Raw genomic sequence first — 27,437 nt, 5'->3', positions numbered from 1 at the left:
GTCTGGGAAGATCCCACATGCCGCGGAGCAACTAAGTCCGTGTGCCACAACTACTGAGCCTGTGCTCTAGACCCCGCGAGCCACAACTACTGAAGCCCGTGCCCCTAGAGCCCATGCTCTGCAACAAGAGAAGCCATCTTAATGAGAAGCCCACGCACCGCAACGAAGAGTAGCCCCCGCTCGCCGCAACCAGAGAAAGCCCGTGCACAGCAACAAAGACCCAATGCAGACAAAAATAAATAAATTTATAAAAAATGAAAATAAAGTAAAAACAAACTTCCAGTTTGTTGTTTTGACTATAGAAGCTTCAAAGACTTATTAATGCATTGTCTAATTTGCTGCCAATGACAAAAGATCCCAAAGTATGTAGTCTGTGAATATCTCCAATTTTCCAATTTTAAATATTTCTGGTAAGGACTATCTTACTAATTTCTTTTGAATAACATGTATTATCTAATAACATAACCAGTTATTGACCCTGAAGAGTCAGAAAACAAGAGTATCCCCAAGAAAAAGAGGAAATTCTCTTCCAAGGAGAAGCCACTCAGCAGTGGACCTGAAGAGGCTGCTGCCAGCAAGAGCAGTGGCTCCAAGAAAAAGAGAAAGCTCTGAAAGCTATCCCAGGAAAATTAGAATGGACATTTCTCTAGTGGGGCATAACTTGCAGAGATATTTCCCAAACCATTCCCTATAGCCCAATAAAAATAAGACCAAAAAAAAAAAAAAAAAAAAAAGAGGGACTTCCCTGGTTGTGCAGTGGTTAGGAATCCGCCTGCCAATGCAGGGGACACGGGTTCGAGCCTGGGTCCGGGAAGATCCCACATGCCACGGAGCAACTAAACCCGTGTGCCACAACTATAGAGCCCCCGTGCTGCAACTACTGAAGCCTCCACGCCTAGAACCTGTGCTCTGCAACAAGAGAAGCCACCGCAATGAAAAGCTGGTGTACTGCAACACAGAGTAGCCCCCGCTCACCACAACTAGAGAAAGCCCGCGCTCAGCAACAAAGACCCAACGCAGCCAAAAATAATAATAATAATAAATAAAATACACAACATAAAAAAAAAAAGAATTCTTACTTGTACTTAAATTTTAATTCTTCTCTTTTTAATCCCAATAATGGGATACATAAGCACACATCCACCAGGCTTCTGTGTGTGTGTGTGTGTGTGTGTGTGTGTGTGTGTGTGTGTGTGTGTATATATATATATATATATATATATATATATATATATATATATATATATATATATAAAATAAAACCTAGAATAGGTTTTCCTTTTCTTCAAGCACAAGTTCAACTGGTATATCTTCTAGGTAAATCTTCCCATTCCCTCAGTTCTAAGTAATTCAGGATACCTTTCTTAAAATTCCCAAAATACTTTTCCGTCTGTCTTCAGGTACTTACCTTTTCCTGCCGTCTACGTTAACAATTCTTTAAGCAAATCAGCCTCTGTCCTCGCCAGTGCCGTAGTGTGGTGTTTGGTTGCGAGCAGTACGCTGGAGCCACACTGCCTGTTCCCAGCTCCTCCTTCGCCAAATAACTAGCATCGCGTGAATGTACGACTCTTCCCGTTGGCAGAATAAGGAATGCAATTTTCTTTAACTCAATCTCTATTTCAGTTCCTCATTCCACCTGATGATAGAATACGTTATTTAATTGATTCCAGGTTTTCTCAATCAACTCAGGGTTAACTCCCTCCCCTATCAGGAAAAACTGCCTCCTGGTGTTGCATCTGTGCCGGGACGTTGGGGAGGATTGTCTGAGTTCTAACTCATCTGCATCCCACTCCTGGTGCCGGCCGGTTCTCCCTGGCCTGTGCTGAGCTGTCTGCACCCTGACTGTCAGCCTCTCCTAGTCTTCATCACAACGCCTCTACATATGGTGGCCCTCAGGGTTGTTTGTTGCTTGTCCCTCTGCCTATCTATGGTCAGAGTGGCATTTTCTTGGTCATTTTTGTATCATAATAAAAATATGACAAGCTTGTTCTTCCTACACCTACTTAGAAATACACTGTCATTCCAAACCCATATAAACCCATAAAAAGCTGAATAACTCAATGCTCCCAATGCATTTTATACAAAAAAAAAAAAAAAAAGGTGTGTGAGTGGGTCTTAGAGGTATATATTAGAAAAATATTTTCCTACAACATTTCTTTTACAGTATTAACTTTTAATATTTGTTTATCAACATAATAAATGTACATGCTGGTTACAAGCAGCAGTCCTCTACCCATCCCTTTCTGCCACCAGATGCAGCCCGTTCATTCTGGACTCCTGAAATCTCTCTGGGCACTATGCTCCTGAGCTCTTTGTTTTATCAGATCCCAATATTTCCCATTAACTTCCTGCTCTGAAAGATGAAGATTTATGTCACTCTGCAATCACCCACCTGCCTCCCCTTCTGTCATTGCCCCAAATTGTATGGCTTACTTTTTTCTTTATTGGCTAACTTGGCATTCTACCTGGATCCCTTGTTCCATCCAGTATAGACAGCAATTTTTGACTTGCCGTTTAGTACATTAAGCTACTGGCTTTCTTAGTCTTCCCTTTAGCTCTCTTTCACCCCACCTTCGCCTCTTTACTTCTGTCATCCTTACTCTTAATTTTGTACCATCAGGATTGATAACGTGTATACCGCTTGGTAACCATCGTTTAGTCTTCCGTATTCTGTCAGTACACTGTTCTAGAAGTTAAAATTTTTTAAAAAATTTACATGATTATGATTATGTATATATTTTCCAATGCAGATGAATCATTAAGATGACATTTCTTTTCTTGTTCTTTTCTTTGGTTTAGCATAGAGTTTAAAGGCCTTATTGCTTGCTCTTCTTAAGAAAAATATCTTCATTTCATGCGGGATTTTCAATGCCCCAAGATGTTTTTTTCCTTTTACAGAAAAGGCTATTTAGAGGTTTATTTTGGTTTTAATAATTACTAACTTTATAAAGCTTTGTCAGAGAGTGTTGTTTTTTATTCATAATCAAACCTGAGAAGGTTAGAATTTAATGCCACCATCGTAACCCTTTCTCTATTTCTTCTGCCTGTCCAACTGGGAACAAATCAAATAGGCTGCTGAGGCTTGGCTGTGAGGAAGACTTGTTAGCTATGTTTCCATTAGTCATACTCCCAGGTGAGAACAAGAGTACATACTCTTGACTTTATGACTGTCAGTTGGTTTAAAACCCCAACTGTGAATTTGAAGGTGAAGAGATGTGCAATTGTTAAGAAAAAATAAACAACAACAGCAAAAAAACCTGAGGTAATCCTATAGCTACACCTACCTGCTTTCCCACGAACAGAGTCAGTACATAATAGTAAGGAAGGCAGTAAATATAGCTCACTGTCTTAAACTGCCGAAAATTGTCTACATCTATTCTCTCCAATTGTTCAGCTGAACAGCAACTGCTTAAAAGTCAGGCAAGACTCACAAACTGGACTCTGTTGGCTTGCCTGCTTCCCTCCACTTTCTCTGCAACCATGTCTGACAAACCTGATATAGCTGAGATTGAGAAATTCGATAAGCCAAAGTTGTTCAAGGCAGAAGTGTAAGAGAAAAGTCTACTGTCTTCAAAAGAAAAGATCAAACTGGAGAAGGAAACAGGTGAATGCTAGTGAGGTGTGCCACCAATAGGCACTGCTCATTCCCCAAGCATTGTCCTCTTATTTTACTTCTCTTAGCTGTTTAAGTTTGTGGGATGCAGGGGTTGGATCAGATTTAAATGACTATGTTGCTCTTTTTCACATCAAAGAATCAAGAACTACCGACAGAGGAGGCCTGTCTCTCCCAGGCAGGTCTGGCTGGCTGGCAGGGAAGAAAAAGTACTTGGATGTTGATGATGAAACTGTTGGGTTGAACCAAGGTGAATCTTCAGTGAAAATTAAGCTGGTTCAAGGTGTCTGGCAGGCTGTAAAATGCAGTTTCATCAGAGTGCCATTTTTTTGTGGTTCTTCAGATGATTTTAGTTTTCGAATGCACCATTTTTAAAATACGCAAATAAAAAGATTTCAAACATGAAGAAAAACAAAGTCAAACCACCTAGCTTCGCATCGTGCATCACTACTTTACACTTCAGCATCCCTCTGAGATGAGAGCTAATGCTGACGCAGAGAGAAATCATTACTGACAATGTAACATTACTGGTTTTGCTGTAGTTCCAGAGTCTGGCAAGACGGTGCCTTGGAGCGCATAAAATGATCTTAAATGCATCTACTCTGTTTCTGAGCTTAGATCAAATTAATCTCTCAAAGCCTCAGGTGCCTTGTCAATAAGACAGATAATAATAGTATTCACATTAGAGGGTTACTGCAATAATTAAACGAAATAAGGCACTTAGCACAAATCTGGCACTTGGTAAGCACTCAATAAAAAATAACTATCATTATTCTCACTATTCTTTATAACCTTATATGGCCCAGCCTCTTTGGGCAGTTGCTACTGTTGCCTTGTGTTCGTCTTGATGAAGGATTAAACACTTTAACATATAAAACCGCCCCCCCCCCGACACACACACACACCACAAAAATAGGTCCAAATGTAATAATGAGAAGTGAGAATTTACTGAAGATTTTGTATTGTTAATGGGAAGAGGATTCTTCTTGCACACACTATGGGAAAACTTTTCTATTTTCCCAAGAAATGCACCTCTTGCCAAAGGTATATACACAACACACCTGCTCCCCTGTGGCAGCCCAGAAACCTAGCAGTTATCTGAAGCCTGAGCAGTATTCATCTTCAATATATCTGGGGGTGTGGGTAGTTCATGCTGCCTCACCCATGCTTCCTCACCACCAATGTCAATGTTCCCCAAAAGTATAACAAGAATCAATTTTTGTAAATAGAGGCATATTTTAAACATTTGGAAAAGGCTGCTAACCTGGACCAATTCAAGTATCACACCTCCTATGAAATTGTCCTAAATTAAGCAGAGCCAGCCACAGGAAGAGCTGATCGCAAGTCAGGAGTCCTGAGTTCTAATCCTGGTTCTGCTGATAACTGACTATATGATCTTAGAAACATCTTTTTGGTTGTCTGTTTCATCACCTGAAAAAAGTGTTTGGCAAGATGACTGCTAAGGTATCTTTCAATTCTAAAATTCCCGTTACAGACTGTGTCCCCCCAACATTCATATGTTGAAATCCTAACCCAAATGTGAAATGTGCCCTATGAAAGAGACCCCAGAAAGCTCTTCATTCATTCTACCTGTGAGGACAGAGTGAGAAGATAGTCTATGAACAAAGAAAGGGGTCCTCACCAGATATTGAATCTGCAGGCACCTTGATCTTAAACTTGCCGCCTCCAGAACTATGAGAAATGTGTTTTTGTTGTTGATAAGCCACCTAGTCTGTGGTGTTCTGTTACAGCAGCTTGAACTAAGACATCCAGCATGGATCTTTCTGTAAATACAAGAATCTAAAATTAAAACAAATCTTTCATCTCACTCTCAAGGTTATCTTAAATCCCAGTTTGTTTAAAGTGAGCTGTGCCTTAATTCTGATATCTAAACTCATGAAGCCTGCATTCATAAAATACTGGCCAGTGTTGCAAGCTTAGATACATAATCAGAAAAGTAAAGATACATTGGCTATGGTTCCATTTACAGAAACTAAGTGTTGAGTAAGCTAATTTCACTTACGTATACAGAGCTAACTGCTCCCTGGAAATGTTCTCCATACCAAGATATGTCTCTCGGTGAATATTGCATTTCCCCTGGAACACTCAAATTCTACATTTAGAGTAATAATGATATAACCATGATTGCAATTTACTGTCTACCAGTTCCCAGGTACTATGCTATGTGTTTTACAGTGTGATTTCGTGTTATCACAGAAACCTTATGGTGTAGGTATATTAAACACAAACACACACACACATACAGAATAAGATGTCTAAGTTATATGCTTAAGGTCAAACAGCTAGCATTCAATAAAAAACAGACAATAAACCAGGTCCATCTTACTGCAATATCTGTGTTTCATTCCATTATCTATGTTCTTATAGCCTCTAAATGATTCTAAGTACGTGTAATCACCTATGAGTCTCAAAGTTTTAAAACAGCTATGCACTGTATAGATTAAAGTAGCAAAATCCCATTACACTACAATGGATGCAGTAATTGAAATTATTTTTCTTTTGTATGCTTAGCATATTCTAAAGAAATGTTGGTAGGGACTTCCCTGGTGGCACAGTGGTTAAGAATCCACCTGCCCATGCAGGGGACACGGGTTCGAGCCCTGGTCCGGGAAGATCCCACATGCCACGGAGCAACTAAGCCCATGTGCCACAACTACTGAGCCTGCACTCTAGAGCCTGTGAGCCACAACTAATGAGCCCACATGCCACAACTACTGAAGCCCATGCTCCGCAAAAAGAGAAGCCACCACAATGAGAAGCCGAAGAGTAGCCCCTGCTCGCCGCAACTAGAGAAAAGCCTGCGCACAGCAACAAAGACCCAATGCAGCTAAAAATTAATTAATTAATTAATTAATTATTTTAAAAAAGAAATGTTGATAGAACAAAATTGCAGTCTGCCACTGGAACAAATTTTTAAAATAAGAAATAACTGGACTTCCTTTCCTTTCACGAAGCTTCTTCTGATAACTTACCCTAGAAAGATGATGGGGAATCCAAAATGAAGCAAACGGAAAAGAGACTGGCAATAAATTTTTAAAGGTTTCTCTGAATTCCTAGTTACTGGTAATGCTATTTGCTACTTTTGGAAGAATCAGTCCCAAATCTCTTGAATTCAGTTGGCTAAAAGAAAGGAAGGTAAATCACTGGACCTCTAGTTAAGTTACTTCCTTATAATTAAAAATCCATTTACCCATAATTCTATTGATTCTTCTTGTGGCTGACAGAGATGTAGAATAATAAATTATTATTTTATATTTAATTCTTAATCCAAGTAATTATATCCAGGATAACTCTGTTACTGGGATAGCTTTATGACCGATTTTTACATATCACTAACAATGACTCATGGCCAGTACAAGACAAGCAGAGTAGAAGGCTGCTGGCCTTTTTACTTTCTGTTTATAGAGTAAGCACTGAGGATGAAATATCAGACCTCTCCATGGTTTAGGCATTAGTGGCTTCAGGTTTCCCTTAAACTTCACAGATGATGACAGCCATATAGTGCTAGATATTTGCTCAGACAAGAGCTTATGATTTCTTTTAAATTCTGTTCCAGGCTATGAAAATCATTGTCAAAGTTTAGTAAAGTCTCCCAGGCTTTCTCTCAGCTTTTGAACCAGATCCAAGGTCTCAGGCAAAACTCTTTCCCACTAAAAATGTTAACCATGCCTCTCTGTCTCTCAATTCCCCTTTTTACTGAAGTTTTTGCCAGTTACTTCACCAGGATATCTGGGGATACTGTCCTTCATGTGTTCCTTACTCATCATTCCTTTCAGACAAATCTACTATAAACAACACGGAGCTTGGCTGTAAGATTTCCCCACTAATTAATTAATTAATTAGCCTTATGCATTGTTCTTAACACATCAAAACTATCACTGTAAAAAAGGACATATGAGTACAGAGCAATTAAACATCTCTGGAGTCTTCCTATGAAACTGTTCTGATAAAATTTGTAATCAATGGTAAATTTGTTTCTTTTTCTATCTTAATGCTATGATCAAAGCTCAAGCAGTACTGATGATGGAATTTCACTACTAAGGACATATTATATTAGGTAATTTACATATACTAGAGTATATATTTATACTTGAATTTCTTAAGGTTTTAAAGATTAGACGTTTCTGTACTTTTTAATAAGAAAATTATCTCTAAGCGAATATGGTTGGATCTTACCACATGGCTTTGACTAATGATTCTTCATAGTTTTCCCTTTTTTCATCAGTTTCTCTATTTTCATTTTGATGTAACTATTTAATAAGGGAAGTGTTTTAAACTACAAAGAGGGCCCCATAAGGGCAGTACACAGGAAGGGCATTCTCAGTGAAAGATAAACTGGGAAAGGGGCTGCTTAAAAGATCTCAAAATATTCACCAGACAAAAGGGAAATTATTTTTTAAATTGGAGGTGGGACATAGGACAGGTTCACTCATTTGTTCAGATAACATTCATTACCTGTTATGATCGGGTATTATTTCAGGAACTGAGTATAAAGTGAAGAACAAAACTGACATGTTCCCTGCCCTTAAGAAATGTATATTTCAATTAAAAATATAGTCACAGGTCAACAAACAATAGTTAAACACAACTTGTGGTGAATGTAATGGAATCACAAATTTGGTACAATGATAGAAAATTTAGGAGGTAACCTGCTTAGATATGGTGATCAGGAAAGCCTTTCTGAGGTAGAGACATTTGACCTGAGAACAGTACAATGAGAAAAGACCAGCTCTGCAAGGAGCAGGGGCATGAATATTTTAGCCCGGAGGTCAACAAACATTCTATTATGGGACAAAGAGTAAATATTTCATTTTTTGAGGGCCACTTGTTCTCTGTTACAATTACTCCACACTGCTACTGGAGCATGAAAGCAGCCATTGACAATACTTAACCCAATCGGCATTGGCTGTGCTCCAATACAACTTTATTGACAAAAGCAGGCAGTGGACCATATTTGGCCCATAGACTAGTTTGCCAACTCCTGCTCTAGCCAGATATAGGACCTGGGCAAAGACTGTGAACTGGGACTGCTGTGTTCAAGGGACTGATAGGACACTGGTAGGCTAAAGAGTAAATGGGAGGAGAGGGGCAGGAAGTGAGCATGAAGAGGTAAGCAGGGGCCAGATCATGCATGGCTTTGAAGGCCAGGGTTAAGGATTTCATTTAAGCCACTTTGAGTTTTAAGCACAGTGGTAACAAGGTGCTCGTTGTGTTTTAAAAGCTCATTATAATTCCTTTGTGGAGAGTGGTTTGGAAGACAACTGAAGTTGTTCTGGACTCACAAGGTGGCAACAAAAATGGGAAGAGGAGGACTTGCCTGGCGTGGCCAAAAAAAAAAAAAAGTTGAGGATCCTAACTGATGAATTGGATTGGGTGAGGGCAGGGGGAAGCAGAGATGAAAGAAAGGAGAAAATTAACCTTGAGGTTTCTGGCTGAAACAACTAGGTAGACCATAGGTAGTCAAGTTGGGCTAAATTAAAAATTTCAAAGAGGAAGACTAGAGGACTTCCCTGGTAGCACAGTGGTTGAGAATCTTCCTGCCAATGCAGGGGACACAGGTTCGAGCGCTGGTCCGGGAGGATCCCACGTGCCACGGAGCAACTAAGCCCATGCACCACAACTACGGAGCCTGTGCTCTAGAGCCCACAAGCCACAACTACTGAGCCCACATGCCACAACTACTGAAGCCCGTGCACCTACAGCCTGTGCTCTGCAACAAGAGAAGCCACCACAATGAGAAGCTCGTGCACCACAACCAAGAGCAGCCCCCGCTCGCCACAACTAGAGAAAGCCTGTGTGCAGGAACGAAGACCCAACGCAGCCAAAAATAAATTTTAAAAATTAAAAAAAATTAAAAAACATAAAAAAGAGGAAGACTAGAGGGAGAAAAGCCTAAAAAGTTAGGTTGAATGCATATTAGGGAATCTTAAGAAATGAGTTAAGGAGATTGTAATTGTCTTTGTGAAAAAGAGGAAATTACTGAAGAGTTTTGTAGAGCAAAATAATATCATCATCATTCTCCTATAAATTGTGTTGCGTTGGATAGATTAGAGAGCGATGTGTCAGGAGTCAGGGAAAATTGTTAAGAAATTATTGAAATCATATAGAAGAGAGATAAGGAAGAGTTGGCCCAGGGTTATTAGTATTGGAAATGATAAGAAATGTAAACATAACAGGTCTTTTGGTTTTATATATATATACATATATATGTATATATATATGTATGTCTATGTATATATATATATATATATATAATTTGAAGCTATTTATAATAAATTAACAATATAAACTAATTTTAAACATTAAAACATAAGACAAAAGCCAAGTTTTAAAGAGAAATGTTGAGTAATTAGACTAGACTAGAAGTTAATAAAACTGAGCCCCAAAATCGAAAACTAGCTCTGAGTTCTCTGACAGCTGAGATAAACAAAACAGAAGAAAAACCAGGGGAAAGAGGTGAAAATATTGGATAAAATAACTCTTATCTGATATAAGAAGACATACCAGTTTTCCAGAGAAGATACACCAAATAATAAAAGAAACAAATCTCACAATCTTTTACAAAAGGAACATTAAACACACAATGAACTATGCCATAAGAGCTATTTGATCAAAACATATATACTCCTCATTAGCAATTTCTTAAATCAAAAACTCTTACATTTTATATCTAAACACCCAATTAAATAGAATACATTATACTATAGACCTGTGATAGTGTTTTTACAAAAATTAGAAGCAATGAAATCCAGATAATGAGTTTTACAGTGACTTAATTTGATTCAAAAGTGAAGCTTAGAAAATAGGAATACATGATTAGTGCTTCCCTCAGACATCCCCCACCCAAACCCTCAGCACATAAATGACATCAACTCTACAGCAGCCCAGACAATATTGTGGTAAGAGCTAGCGGCATGGACCCTGGAACCAGATAGCCTGAGTTCAAACCCCATTTGGTAGAGACATTAATGGAAGCAGTGCAGGAGAGAGGCCATGGCTGCCAAATGGCAAGGTCTTCCCGGGACTGGGGTAATCAGGGAGGACTTTTCAGAGTTCAAAGTCAATTGTCTGATACATTAACTATTAAACTACTGCCTAGAGGATGAAGGGAATAAAGTATGGCTTCACAACTGGGTTCCTCAGTTTGACATTGAAAAATGCACTTTCCTGCTTTAGGGTGCCCAGTGAATCTAAATGTGCACATTCTCATTATCAATCTAGTTCAGAATGATTTATTTCCTGATTTTTAACACTGTTTCTATGCCGTGTTACAAACTGGCCATTTTGCTAAGACAGTTGGGCTGGCTACCCCTAATTTTCATTGAATTTTTGACCTTTAAGGATCCAGTTTAGTAAAACTGATAACTGATTAGGAGTATGTTCAGTACACTTACTAGTCTGGTTTATTATTTTAACACTGCAGAGTCATGTTGAATAAAGAGATTATCTTCAGTCTTTTGGCAAGTATATACAATGTGAATTTTTCAATTGCACCCAGAAGCAATGGAAGGAAAACACATTTGTTAAATATTTTTAAAAACTGGTATCCTTGACTATATGTAAGTAGTTCAAAAAATCACCAAACACCTAAACTTTTGATTCAAGAACCACTAGTGACTAGGAGTTTATGAGGTGAAAAACAACACCTGTGAGCTTTGCTCTTCTTCTAGAGCAAGTTATCTTTGTTTGCTAACAGGATTTGCTGATGTTTAGACTGAACAAGAAGTTAATGTCAGTTGACTTCATCTTGTTTTACCCCTCCTGATCCTTGACTACCATCCCCCCTGGCAACATTTGCCACCTTGGTTCCGATCCTCCAGTGGATATCCATTGCATAGCCTTACCTCTCTGTCTTTGCTTAAGCTGTTCCCTCTCCCTGGAACGCCTTCTATCCTACTCCCTCCCATCTAGGGAAATCTCATTCCATGCTCCCTTAATACAATGGTCACTCTTCTGGTATAGCATCTGTTATGTGTCCTGCCCCTCTGACTTTCTTGAGTCCTGCTGGAGCAAAAAGTGTGACTCATTCATCTCTGTATTCCCAACACCATACTTGCTTAGAAAATAGCAAACATTAAATAAATGTTTATTGATTTAATTATTTTTGTGGCATGTGCAGAAGGTTGGAAGGTTGAAATACTGTATCCTTTTTCTAGTAGTGTGCCACTTCTTACTTTACTATACCAGGAACTCAAATCAGTTTCTCATAAGAAGTGGCTCTCTGGACAAAGAGACAGCAACACAACAACTAAACATTTGAAGAAGCAGCATCATGAAACATAGAAGGAAGTAATTAGATTTAGATGCAAGGGATTAGTATTACCTGATGAAACCATGATTATATTACCTGGTTTTGAGTAGAACTGCTTAAAATCCCCTCTAGTGTACCTCAGGTGCTACAGAAACTTGTAATTCTACCTTTGCCTCTGAGTGGTGTCTCTTCCCATGCAGTGGCAAGTGCTCAGTAACTCAGAGCCTGGTAATAATGGAGACTGGAAAGATTTCAAAGAGTGATTGACATGAGTGTGCTTAAAAAATCAATAAAGCATGTTAGAATTTCCATGTGGCAACAAGAAAAAAAGTGATCATAGCAGTGAGATTTCCCAGGTAAATAACATGTAAAAGGTAAGCCAGTGTGTCAGGGACGAGAGAAGGGACTTTACCCTGCAGATAACATATTCTTCCACTGTCACATTTGCAGCTACAGCAGTGCTCCAGAGGATTTTCTAAAGTTAGGGAGTCTGGGACAACAAAACAGTAAAGAACTAATGCATCCATGTGATATAGATGATATCCAACAATTCTACAAACATTTACTAGTCAGATAACATGAACATGGTACTATTCCAGGCCTTCTCCAACACCTACAAAATAAAGTAAAAATTGTTAATTCCAGGAAGAAAATTAAAATCTACCATCAGCCACCAAACAAGAGTCACGATCTAATTAATGCGCTAATCTTCAAGAACCTGTAGCCAATGAAAGAAGCAGAAAATTCTGGAGCAAAGCAGAGAGAGAGGCCCATCACTGCTTGGATCCACAGAAGCCCAGTCTCCCTAACTTTGCCATCACCTTCCAAACGATTTATTTGTGAATTGATAACATTCTGAGAATTCTCAATGATGCTACACATGGAGAGAAGAAAACTGAGTGGGCAGATGATTATTTTCTTCCAAAACATAAAGGATACAAGTGGCTGAGAGAAACTGGTGACACCAGGGAATAGAATAGAGCTGACACTCCGGGAAGTAGAGGGAAGCTGTCAGGCATACAGAACTCAAAGTCCAACGGGGTCGCTTGCCAGAAAGGAACAGACCTTCCAATCAGGGAATTGACATGGAACAAGACACTGCACCAAAATCTCAGGGGAAAGAGCAGAGACTAAGTATTCAGACTGTATCACACCTCATCCAAGTTCCCCCTCCCCTGTCATTCCCTCAGGCTAAGAAAAGTGAACAGAAGGCAAAATTCCTAGTCCTCAGAGGGAAAAAAATCTCCAGTTAAATTACAGAAATAGAGTCAAACAGTCACGCCCAGAGCCACCCAAGCAACATCTAGATGGAGAGAATGGTCCAGAAACTGTGCAAATATCTTACACGCTGTTTAGGATTCTCCAGAGAAACAGAACCAATAGGATGTGTATGTGTGTATGTGTGCATGTGTGTGGAGAAGGAAAGAGAGGGACAGATTGGTTTTTTAAGGAATCAGTTAAAGGATTTAAGGAATTAGCTCACACAATTATGGGGGCTGGCAAATCTGATATCCACAGGGCAGCCTGGCAGGCTGGAAATTCAGCAAGAAGTTGATGTCTTGAGTCCAAAGGCAGTCTGGAAGCAGAATTTCTTCTTCCTTAGGGAACCTCAGTCTTTTTCTCTTAAAACCTTCAACTGATTGGATGAAGCCCACCCATATAATTTAGAATAACGGCTTTACCCAAAGTCTACTGATTCAAATATTAATCACATCTAAAAAAAAAAATACCTTCATGGCAACATCTAGAATGGTGTTTGACCAAACAACTAGGCAACATAGCCTAGCCAAGTTGACACATAAAATTAACCATACACACAAACACACACACACACACACACACACACACACAGCCACCTAGAATAATAATAGTTAAATGTTCATTGCATGTGCTAAGCATTGTTCTTTACACTTTACATGTATTTACTCATTTCACCCCCACAGCAATCTTATGAGGTAAGTACTATTTATTATCCCATTTGATGGATTAGAAAATTGAGGCAGAGAGTACATGGCTAGCAAGTGGCTAAGCCTGTATTAAAATTGGTAGCACTTGCTCAAAACTCATGCATTTTACCACTGAACTTGAAGGAAACATAACTCAGGAAACAGAAGGAAACTCCCTCAATTACTTCACACCAAGAACATCTTAATAAGAACATAAGTTCAACAAAATAAAATTATACCAATAAAATAATAAAGCAATTAAATGAGATGAAAAAGGAAATTACTAATCTACGTGGACAAATTGGGGACTATGCAACATGATTATGGAAATAGTAATTTAGATACAGCAAGGTGAATTACTGACACAAAAGTCAATTACTACACAAAGAGGAAAAGGTAAGATAATCTAAGTGAATGTGGATGAAAAGGGCAAAGAATTAAAGCAACTTGGTAGAATATTATAGACATTAGATATACATATTACAATAGTATATATATATATATATATATATATATATATATATATATATATAATAAAATATATTAAGATCCAAAGAAAAAGACCATAATATTTTTGAAGTGGAATTTCCATTTAAAAGATATATTCACAAAGACAGAATACAGTAGAATTTCCCCAAAATGAAGAGAGAGAATTATCTGCAGAACAAAAACAGTCATGACACGCTAAGAAAATTAGATGTGAGATGCCCAACAAGACATATCCTAATTGAAATATTGAACATCAAGGATAAAGAAAGAATTCCTCAGATATTGAAGCAAAACAGCAAATCACATCCAAGCAAGGGGGAAAACTAACCCACCTCAGAATTCTCCCCAACACTCAATTCTGCAAGACAATGAAGCAGTGTCCATAAAGGGCTGAGAAAAATGAAATTTAATTTTTAAATATTATAACTACTTAAGATGTCATTCAAGCATAGGAACCACTGAGAGACATTCACTAGCATGAAAGAACTCAGGGAATGCAATATGTATGATTTCTTCTCCAGGAAGAAAAATTTGCTTGACAGCAACCTCCATCCAAATAAAAGATGATTGAAAATAAACTTGAGAATGGCAAAGCTAGATTAGAGGGACTGGTGGTGAACATAAATCTGTTTAAATATAGAATGAATAGAAGACAACTAATGAAAGTACAGTAGCAAAAATAATTGTGAATGTTATAAACCTGACTAATGTTAAAATAATAATATAACTGCAAAAATTGGGAGGTGGGGGGTAAGGAAGATGGGAGGAAGTTTGAGTGCTAATGTCCTCATCTTTCAAAACAGGAGCTAAACAGATACTCTCCAAATATCTATTTTGTAAACTGTTACATACTAGCCTCTTAATGTTTACCTCCAAATCTTGTTTTATAACATTGATGGGTTATTTTATGGAAAAAGTGTCTTGTGGTAAAGAAACATTTTTCACTTTTATTTTGTTTTTCTTCTACTAAAGTCAAATAAAATATAAGCAACCATCTTTTATTAAAAATACTTCCTAGGATCTCATCCTACTTTCATAACTTTTATTTATCTGTGACTATTGTTATAGTCTTCAACATATAATATGCATAGAACTATATTCAAAATAATGTTAACGGTGGCAATTTCTGAGTTTGTGGTAATTTTTTAAAAAATACATTATTGTATTTTTCTGCATTGCTTTCTTTTTTATAAAGAGTAGGTCTTATTTTACAAAAAGAAAAAAATCAGGTGTTTTTTTTTTCCCTTTAAAAATTGTAGGCAGTATATCAAGATGTTAACTGTGGTTTATTCTGGGTTATGAGAAAATGGATGATAGTATGTTTTCTTTGTGCTTTCCTGCATGTTTTTAATTTACAAACATAACAAATGATTTATTAACTATTTACTTTTTCACCATTCTACTTCTCATACATACGTATTTCACTGATATGTATATTTTCATAAATTTGATGTTTTGGGAAACAAAACAAATAAAGAATAGAAATATCCCAAATAAAAGAAATAAAGAATATAAGTAGCCCAAACCCTGCAATGTTCAAGGAGAAAGTGTGTCAGTAAGTGCATGACCTTACTAGGAGCACTAAGTTAGCAATTGACGAATGACATGGAAAAAGTGGGAAATGTATTCTTTGATCAATTTTTTATCTCATTGTTTATTACTCAATTCTATAAAACAGCCTTTGTTTTATGTACTGTGGCACATTTACAACATATAGCATCTGAACATAGTTATACACCTGGTTACACTGAGCTAACAGGGAAGAATTTGTGAAATAGCTGTCTTTATTGTTACTTCATAAACCACATCAGCAACTAAGAAAAAAAATTAGTCTAAAATGCCCCACTTTGGGTATGGAATTTTACAAGGTGGAGAGGGATATAAATACATATTTGCTTAAAATATAATAACAACAAAAATAAAATAATAATAAAAGAATAAACTAAACCTAAAAGAAATAGTTACTAGAAGGAAGACAGTAGTGGGACAGGGATTGAAAGTATACTTCTTTGAATACATTATGTTTCAAATATTTGAGTTTGGAACTATGTGTTTTACATAATTCTAATAAAAGCAATTCCTAAAACTCAAAAGCAAAGTGAGCAAATGAACCTATGTGTATTATAGTTGATAGCATAACCATATAGAGAACTTTTAAAATGACTTTAAAACATAGTAAGTTGACTGAACATACCTTGTGTGATATATCTTAAAGATTAAAAAAAAATACAAATAAAAACCCTTAGTCTGTTTCTAATAATCATATTGTTGATCATGTTGTCATTGTGTATTGGGATAAAGCAAATGAGTAACAATGTTGATGTCACTGGGAACTGATATTTTGGCATTGAAGAGAAGATGCAAAATAGAAGAGGTTAAAGAAAGACTCTATAGTATCCTGATTTGAACAGAAAGTTGTCATGATATATTCATGATTTTAAACACACACATACACACATTTTCAGCTCTATTCATTGAAAAAGTCTTGAAACAATGAAGAACTCTGTAGCATTGTGCACCCATAATACCCAGATTATGGTCTCTAATTATCATTTCTAATTCAAAACAAACAAGAGCTCCTTAAATGCAAATTGCAGGTTTGAGGCAGGAAATACACAACTTAAACCTAGAATATCTTGTCTTACCAAAATCAAGAAAGCCTTTAAAGCCTATTTAAGGCATATCAGATATCTCAGGAGTCAATTTGAAAAGTCACTTTCTGGTCACCTTTCTTCTTCTGGCCAAGAAATGGGATAATCTGAGCACCGATTAGAAGGAGGCCTGATTCTATCTTTCTTTGAAGAAATGAAATACTTCAATTGTGTTTAAATCCATGAAGTCATAATAATCCTAAATGGGGGGGTGCCATATTTGAATATATTAATTTACCAACTCATTTTTTAAATTGGTAAAGGGAATTAATCAAGCACTTATCCCATCTTTCCTAGGTTAGCCATGTCTTAGAGTAACTACATAGTTGTTGAGAAAAAAATTTTCTCTTTATATGGAAGGAATAGGCCAACTAATAAATAAAAAAATAAATGATAAAATCATAATAACACTATTTTGAAAGTACTAATAAGTTAATGGATCTAAAATGATCAGCAACAGCTGCTAACTCTCAAAAGGAGAAGCAACCAGCTATCACGTGCTTCCTAACAACACATGCAAAGTAACTTTGTCAGAAAAACCGAACCAACATGTCATTAAACTTCTAGATACAACTACCAAGTAATCGGAAATAGAACAGAGGAACAAGTTAAAAGAAACCACTAGGTGTAATCAGCAAACTCCAGAACATAGTACAGTCTACTGAGCAGTTTTATTCATAAAGAGAGAGAGAGAGAACTATAGATTAGGGAAGATTTAAGAGATATACAAACCAATTGCAATTTATGAACTTCATTACAATTCTGATTTCAACTAGTAAACTGTATGGGGGTGGGCCTTATGAAACAATGAGGAATATTTGAACACTGACTGGATATTAATGTAAGGAATTATTTTACGTTTTTTTTAGGTGGAACAACAGCATGGTTCTGTTTTTATTTTTTATCCTTTCTATAGACATGCTGAAATATTTACAGTTGAAATTATGTCTAAGATTTGCTTTGAAATAATCTGAGTGGTGGGGAAATAGGAAGGGTTTGTAAGTGAAACTTGCAAATTGTTTCAAGTGGATGATTCTCTCTACTTTTGTATATGTTTATAATTTCCCATATAAAAAAGTTATAAAAACAAATATAACGCATTGCATTGTGAGGCTAGGCCTAAAGAAATGAGATAGACACATGGGAATTTCAAAAGTCAGGGTTATTTAAGAAAGAACAACAAATATTAGAAGAAAAAATATTGGTTTATATGAATTGCAATAAATTATTTCCTTTATGCACTATACTAAGAACATCAGAATTAACTGGAAAGCATAGTACTTACTAAGGAAAGAGGAGAAAACAACTCCACCCCAGATACAACAGTCATTTAGTCTGCAAGGCAAACCATGGGCTCATGGAAAGCTGTGATAATCTATACAGATGTTATTTGTCAAATAGTTTCATATTGATAATGACTGCCCAATTAACATCTTCACTACACTTATTTTCATGTACAGGAGAAATCTATGAAGGATCTTAAGAGTCCTTTAGTGACAACCGGGAAGGATCCTGTACACCTCTGGTGCGTTTCTTAGTCTTCAGCGAGAAAGGGTAGGAGAGAAGAGAAAACGTACCCCTGCTCCAGCATGTAGCTAGCTAGCTTGGAACAAAAGATATCCTAGAATGGCACTGATATAAAAGTTCTACGTGCAATGCCAAGTTTAATTTCCCCCGTCTCCAAAACGTAAAATAAATCTGCTGCCATCGTCTGAAATCCTATGGGACTGAAAAATCCTTTCGTATACTGAAGAAACGGCAGTATTTTAGCTAATTTGGGAGAAAGATGTTCTGCTCGTAGAAAGATGCTATTGATATATCTCAGAAACACTTAAGACACTCTGCAGATGGAAATAGGGGGGAAATGTCTCCCTACCCCCCCCCCCCATTTGAAGTTCTCCTTTCTTAGTCTGATTTTCGACAACAATATCTTAATACCCGAAGTTATTTGGCCATCCTTGGAAGTGCAACTTACCCTCTCAAGGGACTTAAAAGTTGCCTAAGTCTGAGGAATGAGTCACTTTGCTCAATTTTGATGAGTAATCTCAGGTGTCATGGAAGCCCATTCTGAAGAAAAAGAGGGGAGGGGGCGTCAGATCTGCAAACGGAAGAAGACAGCCCGCTGGGGATTGGATGGCGAGATCTCGATTTTCCTACAATTGCGTCATTTCGAACCCAATTGGGTCCAGATGTCATGCGCACCGACGGATTGCCGTCTCGGAAACTCTCAATCAGACGCAAGCGAAAGGAGAGGAGGCGGCTAATGAAATATTGAGCAGAAAGTCGCGTGGGGAGCGTGTCACGTGGGTCTCGAGGCTCAGCGAACCTGGGATAAATACCGCGCTGCAGCCAGCAGGCAAAAGCGCGAGCTGCTGCGACAGAGAGTGCCGAGCGCCCAGCGAGCGCTCCGACCCGCCGAGGAACCCCAAGGGCTGGTCAGCCGCAGTAAGTGCCTGCGCCCTGCCGGGTGGGCTTCCCGCACCGCGCACCGCTCCGAGGCGGCGTCTAGCAGGGCTGGATGGGCCGCTGCGGCGAGGGACAGCGGGGAGACAGCTGAGGGACAGCGGGGGGACTGCGGGGAGACGGCGGCGAGACGGATATCCCAAGTGCCTTGTCCCTCTTTCTCTTCCAACCCGCAGAGCCTCCTGGCTTGAAGGTGTGGATTGGTGGGTTGGGGGCTGGGGGGGCTGGGATCTAGGAAGAAGAGGATTTGAGAAGCTTTAGGGCTTGATTCTCTTCCCTAAAGGGTACCGACAGGACTTCAGCCCTTAGGCGGTTTATCTTGTTTCAATCGACCTTGAGTTCCGTTGTGGGATCGAAAATTCTGCTGCCTCAACTCTTGGATAGACACCCCCAATACACTTTTTTTTTCTCTCCTCTGCCTCTTCTCCCCACTCATCCCAGAAATCCAACATGAAAATCCTAGTGGCCTTGGCAGTCTTCTTTCTCGTCTCCACTCAACTGTTTGCATTAGAAATTGGAGCCAACGATGATCTGAATTATTGGTCTGACTGGTCCGACAGAGACCAGATCAAGGTGAGACCCGGTCCCAAGATGGCCCGCGCCTTTCTTCATGGGCTTACGAGGTGTCACTTACCCCCCGCGATAGCATCCTAGTTACCCTAGCGGGCACCAACCAGGACCCTAGCGGGACCGCAACCAGAGGCGGTGGAGGCGCGCCGGGAGGGATGTAGAGGAACGCCATCCCCTGGGTCCCACACGAGATTTTGCATCCAAGAACCAAGTTTCCTCCCGAGGGCTGCATCGTCGGGTCTCGTGAACTCTCTGGAGGAATTATACCCTCCCAGGTGATCCCGGAATCCTCACAAGACTGGAAACCTCACAAGGTTTCATCCCCTGGTAACGCGGATTTCGGAGACTCAGGTCCAGCTGCAAGGACCTGGCATTTGGAAATGCTGGGGCAGGGGCAGAGGAGTGCGCGCCCGACGCAGGCAAAAGCAGGGGCAAGTGGCGAGGTGCTGGGGTCTTGGAGGGGCGCAGGTGGGTAGGAGGCTAACTTCCTGCCATGACTTTTATTTTACGGACCTGGAGACGTAGCCGCAAGTTTTCCTTTAGATTGCTCGCAGGCTATTCGCGCAAGGGAGCGCGCCCCGCCGGAACAGTGAAAGTCGCGCACTGTTAGTCGCTTGTAAAGGGCTGTCACCTTCCCTACCCTCCCCCCGCCACTCCCCCACACACACCTGTGCGCATTTAGGGCGGTGAGAAGTCTCCAAAGCCCGAGCTAGAGATGAACAAAGTCCGGTAGCTGAGCGGCAGATGAGTGAGGGTCCCTGGGATGGGAGGAAAGAGGGGAAAGTGAGCAGGGCTTGGAGACGACGAGCCTCCAGCTAACTGGTTAGGGCTAGGCTTCGGGGAGGCGGCGGCGCCGGACACGAATTGGGCGGGGAGGGGTGGAGAGAGGCAACGCCCAGGTGTGGGGAGGCCCGGCCTCCTCTCGCCTCGGAGCTGGTTCCCCAGCCCTGGCTCGGCCTGTCCCTGCCGCCAAGATTTGCCCCAGGCTGGAGCGCACCGCCAGAACGACTCTAGTTTGCCGGCGCCTTGCACTGGTTGCCTACACGCCCCTGTCGGTGCGTCTGTCCTCTAGGAGGAGCTGCCCGAGCCCTTTGAGCATCTTCTGCAGAGAATCGCCCGCAGACCCAAGTCTCAGCAGTTCTTCGGATTAATGGGCAAACGGGATGCTGGTGAGATGGGCAGCCATCACCCTCTCTGTCTCTCTGGGCAACCCCCACCACCCCCCCCGCCACTCCCACCCCGGAATCCTAGCTCATGCTCAGAGCACGCAATCTCTCTTGATCTATGAGCAGAGACTTCCACCCTAAAATGGGTATATCTCCCGGAGCGCGACTCTGGCCCTCACCCCGCTAACACACACATGCCACGGAGGGAGGGAGGGATCGGTCCAAACCACCAAGAACAGGAACCAACCTTAAGCTAAGTGCTTCCTTGACTAAGGATCCAAACTGACAAAGAACAGGAAGGAACGGGGCCTCCAGGGGATATCAGAATGTTCTCAGTCCATGTGGAAAACTGACTTTAGACCACTGGGGTTGGATTAGATTTAGGTGCCAGTGTCTCATGATAGAAATATTTAATTTCCTTGAATTCTCACACCATCAGTGGCACGTGTAAACAGTTAATGTCAATTCGTCTCTTGTCAGATTCCTCAATTGAAAAACAAGTGGCCCTGTTACAGGCTCTTTATGGTAAACATTTCTCTAAATCTTTATTTTACTCTTGTGAATGCACATGTATGAAAATGGAGAATGTCTTTTGTGGGTTGAAATACAGATTCTTGGTTGACTATTGAATAAAGAGATGGGTTTGCTCTCTCTCTCTCTTGAGCATCAAAGCTGACCGGCCTTGAAGATGTGTCTCTTATAAGAAAACAAGACAGGTGGTAAGGCCAGGCAGTTCAGGCCTCAGGAGTCTCACAGACCTGGGTTCGAATCTGTGGCCCACATAAATCACTTAAAAATATTCCTTTTGTTTAAAATATTTTGTTTTTATTATTAATAATTTGGATAGCATTTATGATTCTGCTATATTCCTCAAGATAGTACATGAATGGAAAATGTTGCATTATTTAAAAAATCAATTTATTTTATAATTCTCTTTAAAAGATATAATGTAGCTCCTTTAAAACAAATCTATTGTGTTTGTTAATTTTATTTTTCTTTCTATAGGACATGGCCAGATCTCTCATAAAAGTAAGTTCCAAATTATTTTGACATTTATCATATGCAAATGTAAATTAGATTGAATTCCACTTTACATAATAACTTATTTTCTGTTGTAATGTAGAACTTAATATTTTTAATTAGCACAATTTAAGAATGGAGCAGACTCATAGTACATCCAGAACATGAATGTTTAAAGCTCTGTTGTTTAAACATATCATACTTATCAAAAGGATGCATTATATTAAAAATCCTTTAACTCTCAGCTGAACTGTTGCTGAATTCCTGACCCACAGAAACTGAGATAATAAAGAAAGAAAGGAAGGAGAGGAAGGAAGGAAGGAAGGAAGGAAGGGAGGGAGGAAGGAATCCTTTAAATCCTGTAAATTGTTAGTTTTAGATAAGAATTTCAACCCTAGGGGTAAAAATCCACCACGCATTCCTCTCCCCTCAACCCCACCCCACCACTTCCACTGAAAAAACAAAAGCAAAAACAAAAATCCAAGCATTTATAGGCATCTCCTAGTTCATTTTAGTGTGCTGGATTCCATGATGACATCATTTCTTAGAGTAATCCAGCAACCAATTAAGAGGATGGAGTGAATGAGTAGAGAATCCATACTAAAGGTAAAGATAGATAAAGTTGTAGAAAGTACCAGGGGTCCATCTTAATCACACTCACTTACCCCAAGGTCCACTCACTTACTCCAACTTGGATTTTGATTCACTGGAAGCAGAGTAGAGGCCACCCTAAGATAGCAGCCGTGTTCTTAGCTAATATAGTATAAACCAAGAGACATCCTCCCACTAGAGTTAAAATAATAATCCTTTCCAAAGGCTTCATCTTTGAAAGTAAATAAATCTTATTCATATTTACTTTCTCAGGACTTGACTTTCAAGGGAATTATATATAGCAAAATTCCATGTAATGAAAATAAATGTACTCTATTAATGTCAAAACTAATGTACTTTTTCCAAAAGAAATATTTTTTAAAATCCAATAAAATAGCAATAGTGAACTTTAGAAGTTTATAATTATCAGGTACAGGAATCTGATTTAACTAAGCTTCAGTTTCCTGAGAAATACAACATATTCAGTAATATGAGGAAATAAGCTTTGATGTTTCTGTCACACAAATGTGAAACTGACTCCCTAAACATCAAAGCTAGCTCAAACAGCAATATTTAAAACATTGTATATAGACAGATAAAATAGAATATGAATAAAGTGTACTTGCTAATATTTAGATATAGAATTGAGAAAAGTGCTTTCATTGTATTATTTTTATTTAGTGTCATTTATAAGACTTACTAGGAATCTTTATTTCTTCGGGCTCACCAAAACTTGAAATAATTATATATTTATTATATAGGCATATATTTGGAAGCTTACATTTTTTTGGTACTAGTTATAACAGTTTATTTCCAGAGATATATATATTAAAATACCCCTAAATGTATTTTTCCAGGGCATAAAACTGATTCCTTTGTTGGACTAATGGGCAAAAGAGCTTTAAATTCTGGTATGTATAAAACCATGACTGCAAATAAACAGTACCTTAAATCTACTTCTATTTTCTCTAAGGCATTCTTTTCAAAGTGTTAAACAGGAATAATAAAATTAAAATGAGTATTTATGTTGAAAAATATCTAATTGCAATAAATAAATCCAAGAATGGATTTATAGATGATTGAGCTAATATCACCACAATATCAATCTATCCTTCTCAAACTCCCAGTGTCTGCCACATTTAATCATTACCTAACCTGAATCTTTGGGCTAGTCTAATACCCTTTCCCTTACATCTGTTCAATAAGCCACATTTAACCTTACTGAACTAAGGGGTATGGGGGATGGGGGAGATAAGACCGATAATTTTACTTGTTACCAAGGTAATTGGAAAGTCTTACAAAAGGTTAAATCTGACAGTCTTCCAACACCAAAATAAATAAACAAAAACAAACAAATCCATTTTTACAAATCACTTGCTCTTTATGATATTATAGAAACTCAAACTCTAAACCTCCTGATGAATGTTTAAGACTAGGAGAGTAACATAGTCCGTTCCAATGCCTTCAAAAAGGAACACAGTCAAATTATCCTAGAGGGTTATAATCAGTTCTGGCTATAAAACCCTTAAAGAGAACGAGTGCCACAATTCTCCCCATAACCCAGTTTAAGTCTGAACAACTCTTTCACTTGATGTAAAGCCTGCATATTTCCTTTCTTTTCTTCAATTTCTATTTTCTATGTAAATGCCATATGCATATATCTGAAAACTCTAATTTCTTAACTCATTCATCACAGTATTTTCAAGGTTAAATAACCCCTGTATCATTTTCATAGAAACTGATATTTTGTTAAGCTCATTCAGGCCTTATAGTTCGTAGTTTAATTTGAAAGCTATTCAGATTCTCTTTATTTTACCTTCAGTGAAATTAGAATTAAAATACTAATCATGTAATTAATTAGAAAGTAATCATCACCTGTCTTATCCATTTAGAATATTTCTGGTTTCCTGAAAATCTGTAAGTAAGATATGCTGGCTTAATTAATCTGAAAAAGTCATGCAAAAATGAGGTATCCTAGTATTTTTTTTTTTTTTTAGTTTCATTTTATTTTTGGCTGCATTGGGCCCTCATTGCTGCGCGTGGGCTTTCTCTAATTGCGGTGAGCGGGGGCTACTCTTCGTTGCGATGCACAGGCTTCTCATTGCGGTGGCTTTTATTTTTGCGGAGCACAGGCTCTAGGCGCACGGGGCTTCAGTAGTTGTGGCTTGAGGGCTCTAGAGCGCAGGCTCAGTAGTTTCGTCGACCCCTGGGCTTAGTTGCTCCGAGGCATGTGGTAACTTCGCGGAACAGGGATCGAACCCATGTCCCCTGCATTGGCAGGCCGATTCTTAACCACTGCGCCATCAGGGAAGTCCAAGGTATCCTCATATTTATATTGGTTCTCTACCTTCCAGATTTAGACACTACATTTGTATTTCTTCCTCAGTAATTTGGAGGCTTCTCAAGTTTAAATTTTAAAGAAGTTACCAGTGTACCTAATGAAAAACTAAAATTGTTTTATTAGTATGTATTATCTTCCAGCTTTTGGAAATGGAATATAAGTTTAAACCACACTGGCTTTATTTGTATCAGAAGTGTACCCTAGCCCTTATATACCTGTGGTTTTCTTGATAATCACACCAGTCAACAACTTTCCATTTTCAGAATTGATAAGTGGTTTCAGAACATGCTTAACTTTACAAATAATATAGATATGTGCAATTTGAACAAATTAGATGCTATTAAATGTACTTAAAATAATATAATTATAGATATATTAAATAGAATCACTGTATGAATCAGAATCAATTTATGACTAAATCTTTGCTCCTCCATTTTAGTTAAGAAGATATAAAAGGAAAAAATGGTTAAATATGTAATTTATACCCAATCGGGTACATTTTCATATAATCAGTTGAGGCAAGGTTATCATAGACACCTTCTACAGCCATCCGATCCTTACCCTGTTGTGGTCACAGACCCCTTTGACAATCTGAGTAATCTAGAAAGTGTCTTCCCAGAGAAACCCTTATCAGTTCATACACACAAACATTTACATATGGTTTTAGAGGATTCAAGGACCAGGTAAGAAACTCTGCTTCCAATTAAGAGGACTTTGTATTTCAGCTCAATCACTAATCTGTCTTTGGTTAGTTTACATTAGCATTCACTTCCCTTCTCTGAGGAACAAAATTATGTTACCGAAAGCTTGTCAGGACCTGAACTTGTGCTGACCATCCTCCTCCTACAAACAAACCAGGGTCAGAAATGGACTGTTTCTTTCCTTCAGAACTGCCAAGATCGGGCCTCAGACTATCCATTCCACCCCGGAAGTGTGTTCATGATTGACATAAAACATTCAACGTATTGTTAACCTCACTTAAGGGAATCTTGAATGCTAATGAGAACCTGCTCAGTGGTAAAAGGGGAAAGTGATAACACTGGAGGCTTTACCTACCTACTCTTTCAACAAATCCTTCTCACTGAGAAAATTGTTTAGAGTGGCACCTAAGATTCCTACATGTCTTTCACAATTCTTTCTACTATTTCTATTTAAATTCAGTATTTTATACATGTATACTGAATTTGTAAAAGCACAGTAGTTTGACTACGATGTAAATCTAAGTGTATAAAGTATTAGATAAAATGATGAAAATATATACTTAAGTATTTTGATCACAGCAATCTGATCCGTACCCTTTTGTGGCTGCAGACCCCTTTGAAATTATATTTAATAATATAATATAATATAATGTAATTTGGTACTTTTTTCTGTCCATATAGTCAAAGTACTTAAGTTACTTGCTAGCTATATGTTAAATACCTTTGGAAGCAGTGATTAATCTTTCACAGGCCATTAGGGTGCTAGGAGGTAAGTTAAACTATGTTGTATTTAGATGGCTCCATTGCCCTACTTACAGACAATGAGATTGTTTTTAGTCTCAAGGACAATCTATCATTGGGAGGAATCCACAAGATAGGAAGAGACCCTCACACCATTCGGTACCCCGATACCAGAAATCAGCAAACTCATTCTGTAAAGAGCCAGGGAGTAAACATTTTAGACTATGTGAGCCATACAGTCTCTGCAGCAACTACTCAGGTCTTCCATTTTAATGTTAAAGTAGGCATAGACAATACATAAATTAATGGGTGTGGCCATGTTCCAATAAAACACTATTTACAAGAAAAGATGGTGGGCTAGATTTGGCCCATGGCCTGTAGTTGGTTGACTCTGTCCTAGAATAAAAGTCCCACATTTTGCTTTCATCCTCCTACTATTCCTGTTTACTTTAGGCATTATCCTTTCTATAAATCACCATGGTGTCCGCCACTGCTTGAGAAAGCTGTGGAGAATCAATGTTGCAGTATATTGTGGAAATACACTTTGGGGGCACCAAGTCTATGAGGATGACCAAAATAACCAAGAATTCTGTGGACAGATCACTTCCAATCAGGATAAAGACTGAGGCCCGATTGGAAGATGTGCAAATAAGACTCTTAGAAATACTTCAATGGAGTGAAAAAAGTAATTATGAGTTTAAAATAAATTTCTGTATGCCTTGAACTTTGTTTAACTGTGTCAGTGAATCTTCTTAACAAACCCTTTACCTTATCTTTGTTCTCAGTGGCTTATGAAAGGAGTGCAATGCAGAATTATGAAAGAAGACGTAAATAAACTACCTAACGTATTATTCATTTGAGCTTCATTTGTGT

The 27,437-nt window shown here is 38.6% G+C and overlaps 1 protein-coding gene across 3 annotated transcripts; it reads left to right on the top strand.

The window, feature by feature from the left end:
• Positions 1-1,252: 1,252 nt before the first annotated feature.
• Positions 1,253-27,437, top strand: TAC1 (tachykinin precursor 1). 3 transcript variants are annotated; one of them, XM_082398578.1, is made up of 7 exons: positions 1,253-19,416; positions 19,876-20,007; positions 21,077-21,173; positions 21,651-21,695; positions 22,176-22,199; positions 23,639-23,692; positions 27,350-27,437. In XM_082398578.1, exons 1-7 carry the CDS (start codon positions 19,105-19,107, stop codon positions 27,397-27,399), a joined length of 714 nt encoding a protein of 237 aa, XP_082254704.1. In that variant the 5' UTR covers positions 1,253-19,104; the 3' UTR covers positions 27,400-27,437. The 3 variants fall into 3 exon arrangements, with proteins under 3 accessions (XP_082254704.1, XP_082254705.1, XP_082254703.1); XM_082398579.1 differs by lacking the exon at positions 23,639-23,692 and having other exon boundaries at positions 27,350-27,432; XM_082398577.1 differs by lacking the exon at positions 27,350-27,437 and having other exon boundaries at positions 23,639-23,789.

The sequence above is a fragment of the Balaenoptera borealis genome (genome assembly GCF_965194805.1).
Source record: "Balaenoptera borealis genome assembly, chromosome: 7".
NCBI classification, from domain to species: Eukaryota; Metazoa; Chordata; class Mammalia; order Artiodactyla; family Balaenopteridae; genus Balaenoptera; species Balaenoptera borealis.
The sequence above is the reverse complement of the archived record's forward strand: the minus strand, read 5'-3'. Positions and strand labels throughout refer to the sequence as shown.

What these genes read in the sequence shown, in the direction of transcription:
- TAC1 (XM_082398577.1), top strand. Translation starts at nt 19,105, where the DNA reads ATGGCGAGATCTCGATTTTCCTACAATTGCGTCATTTCGAACCCAATT. An exon ending in CCGACAGAGACCAGATCAAG is followed by an intron (nt 20,008 to 21,076) that starts GTGAGACCCGGT and finishes TCTGTCCTCTAG; the next exon opens with GAGGAGCTGCCCGAGCCCTT. An exon ending in AATGGGCAAACGGGATGCTG is followed by an intron (nt 21,174 to 21,650) that starts GTGAGATGGGCA and finishes GTCTCTTGTCAG; the next exon opens with ATTCCTCAATTGAAAAACAA.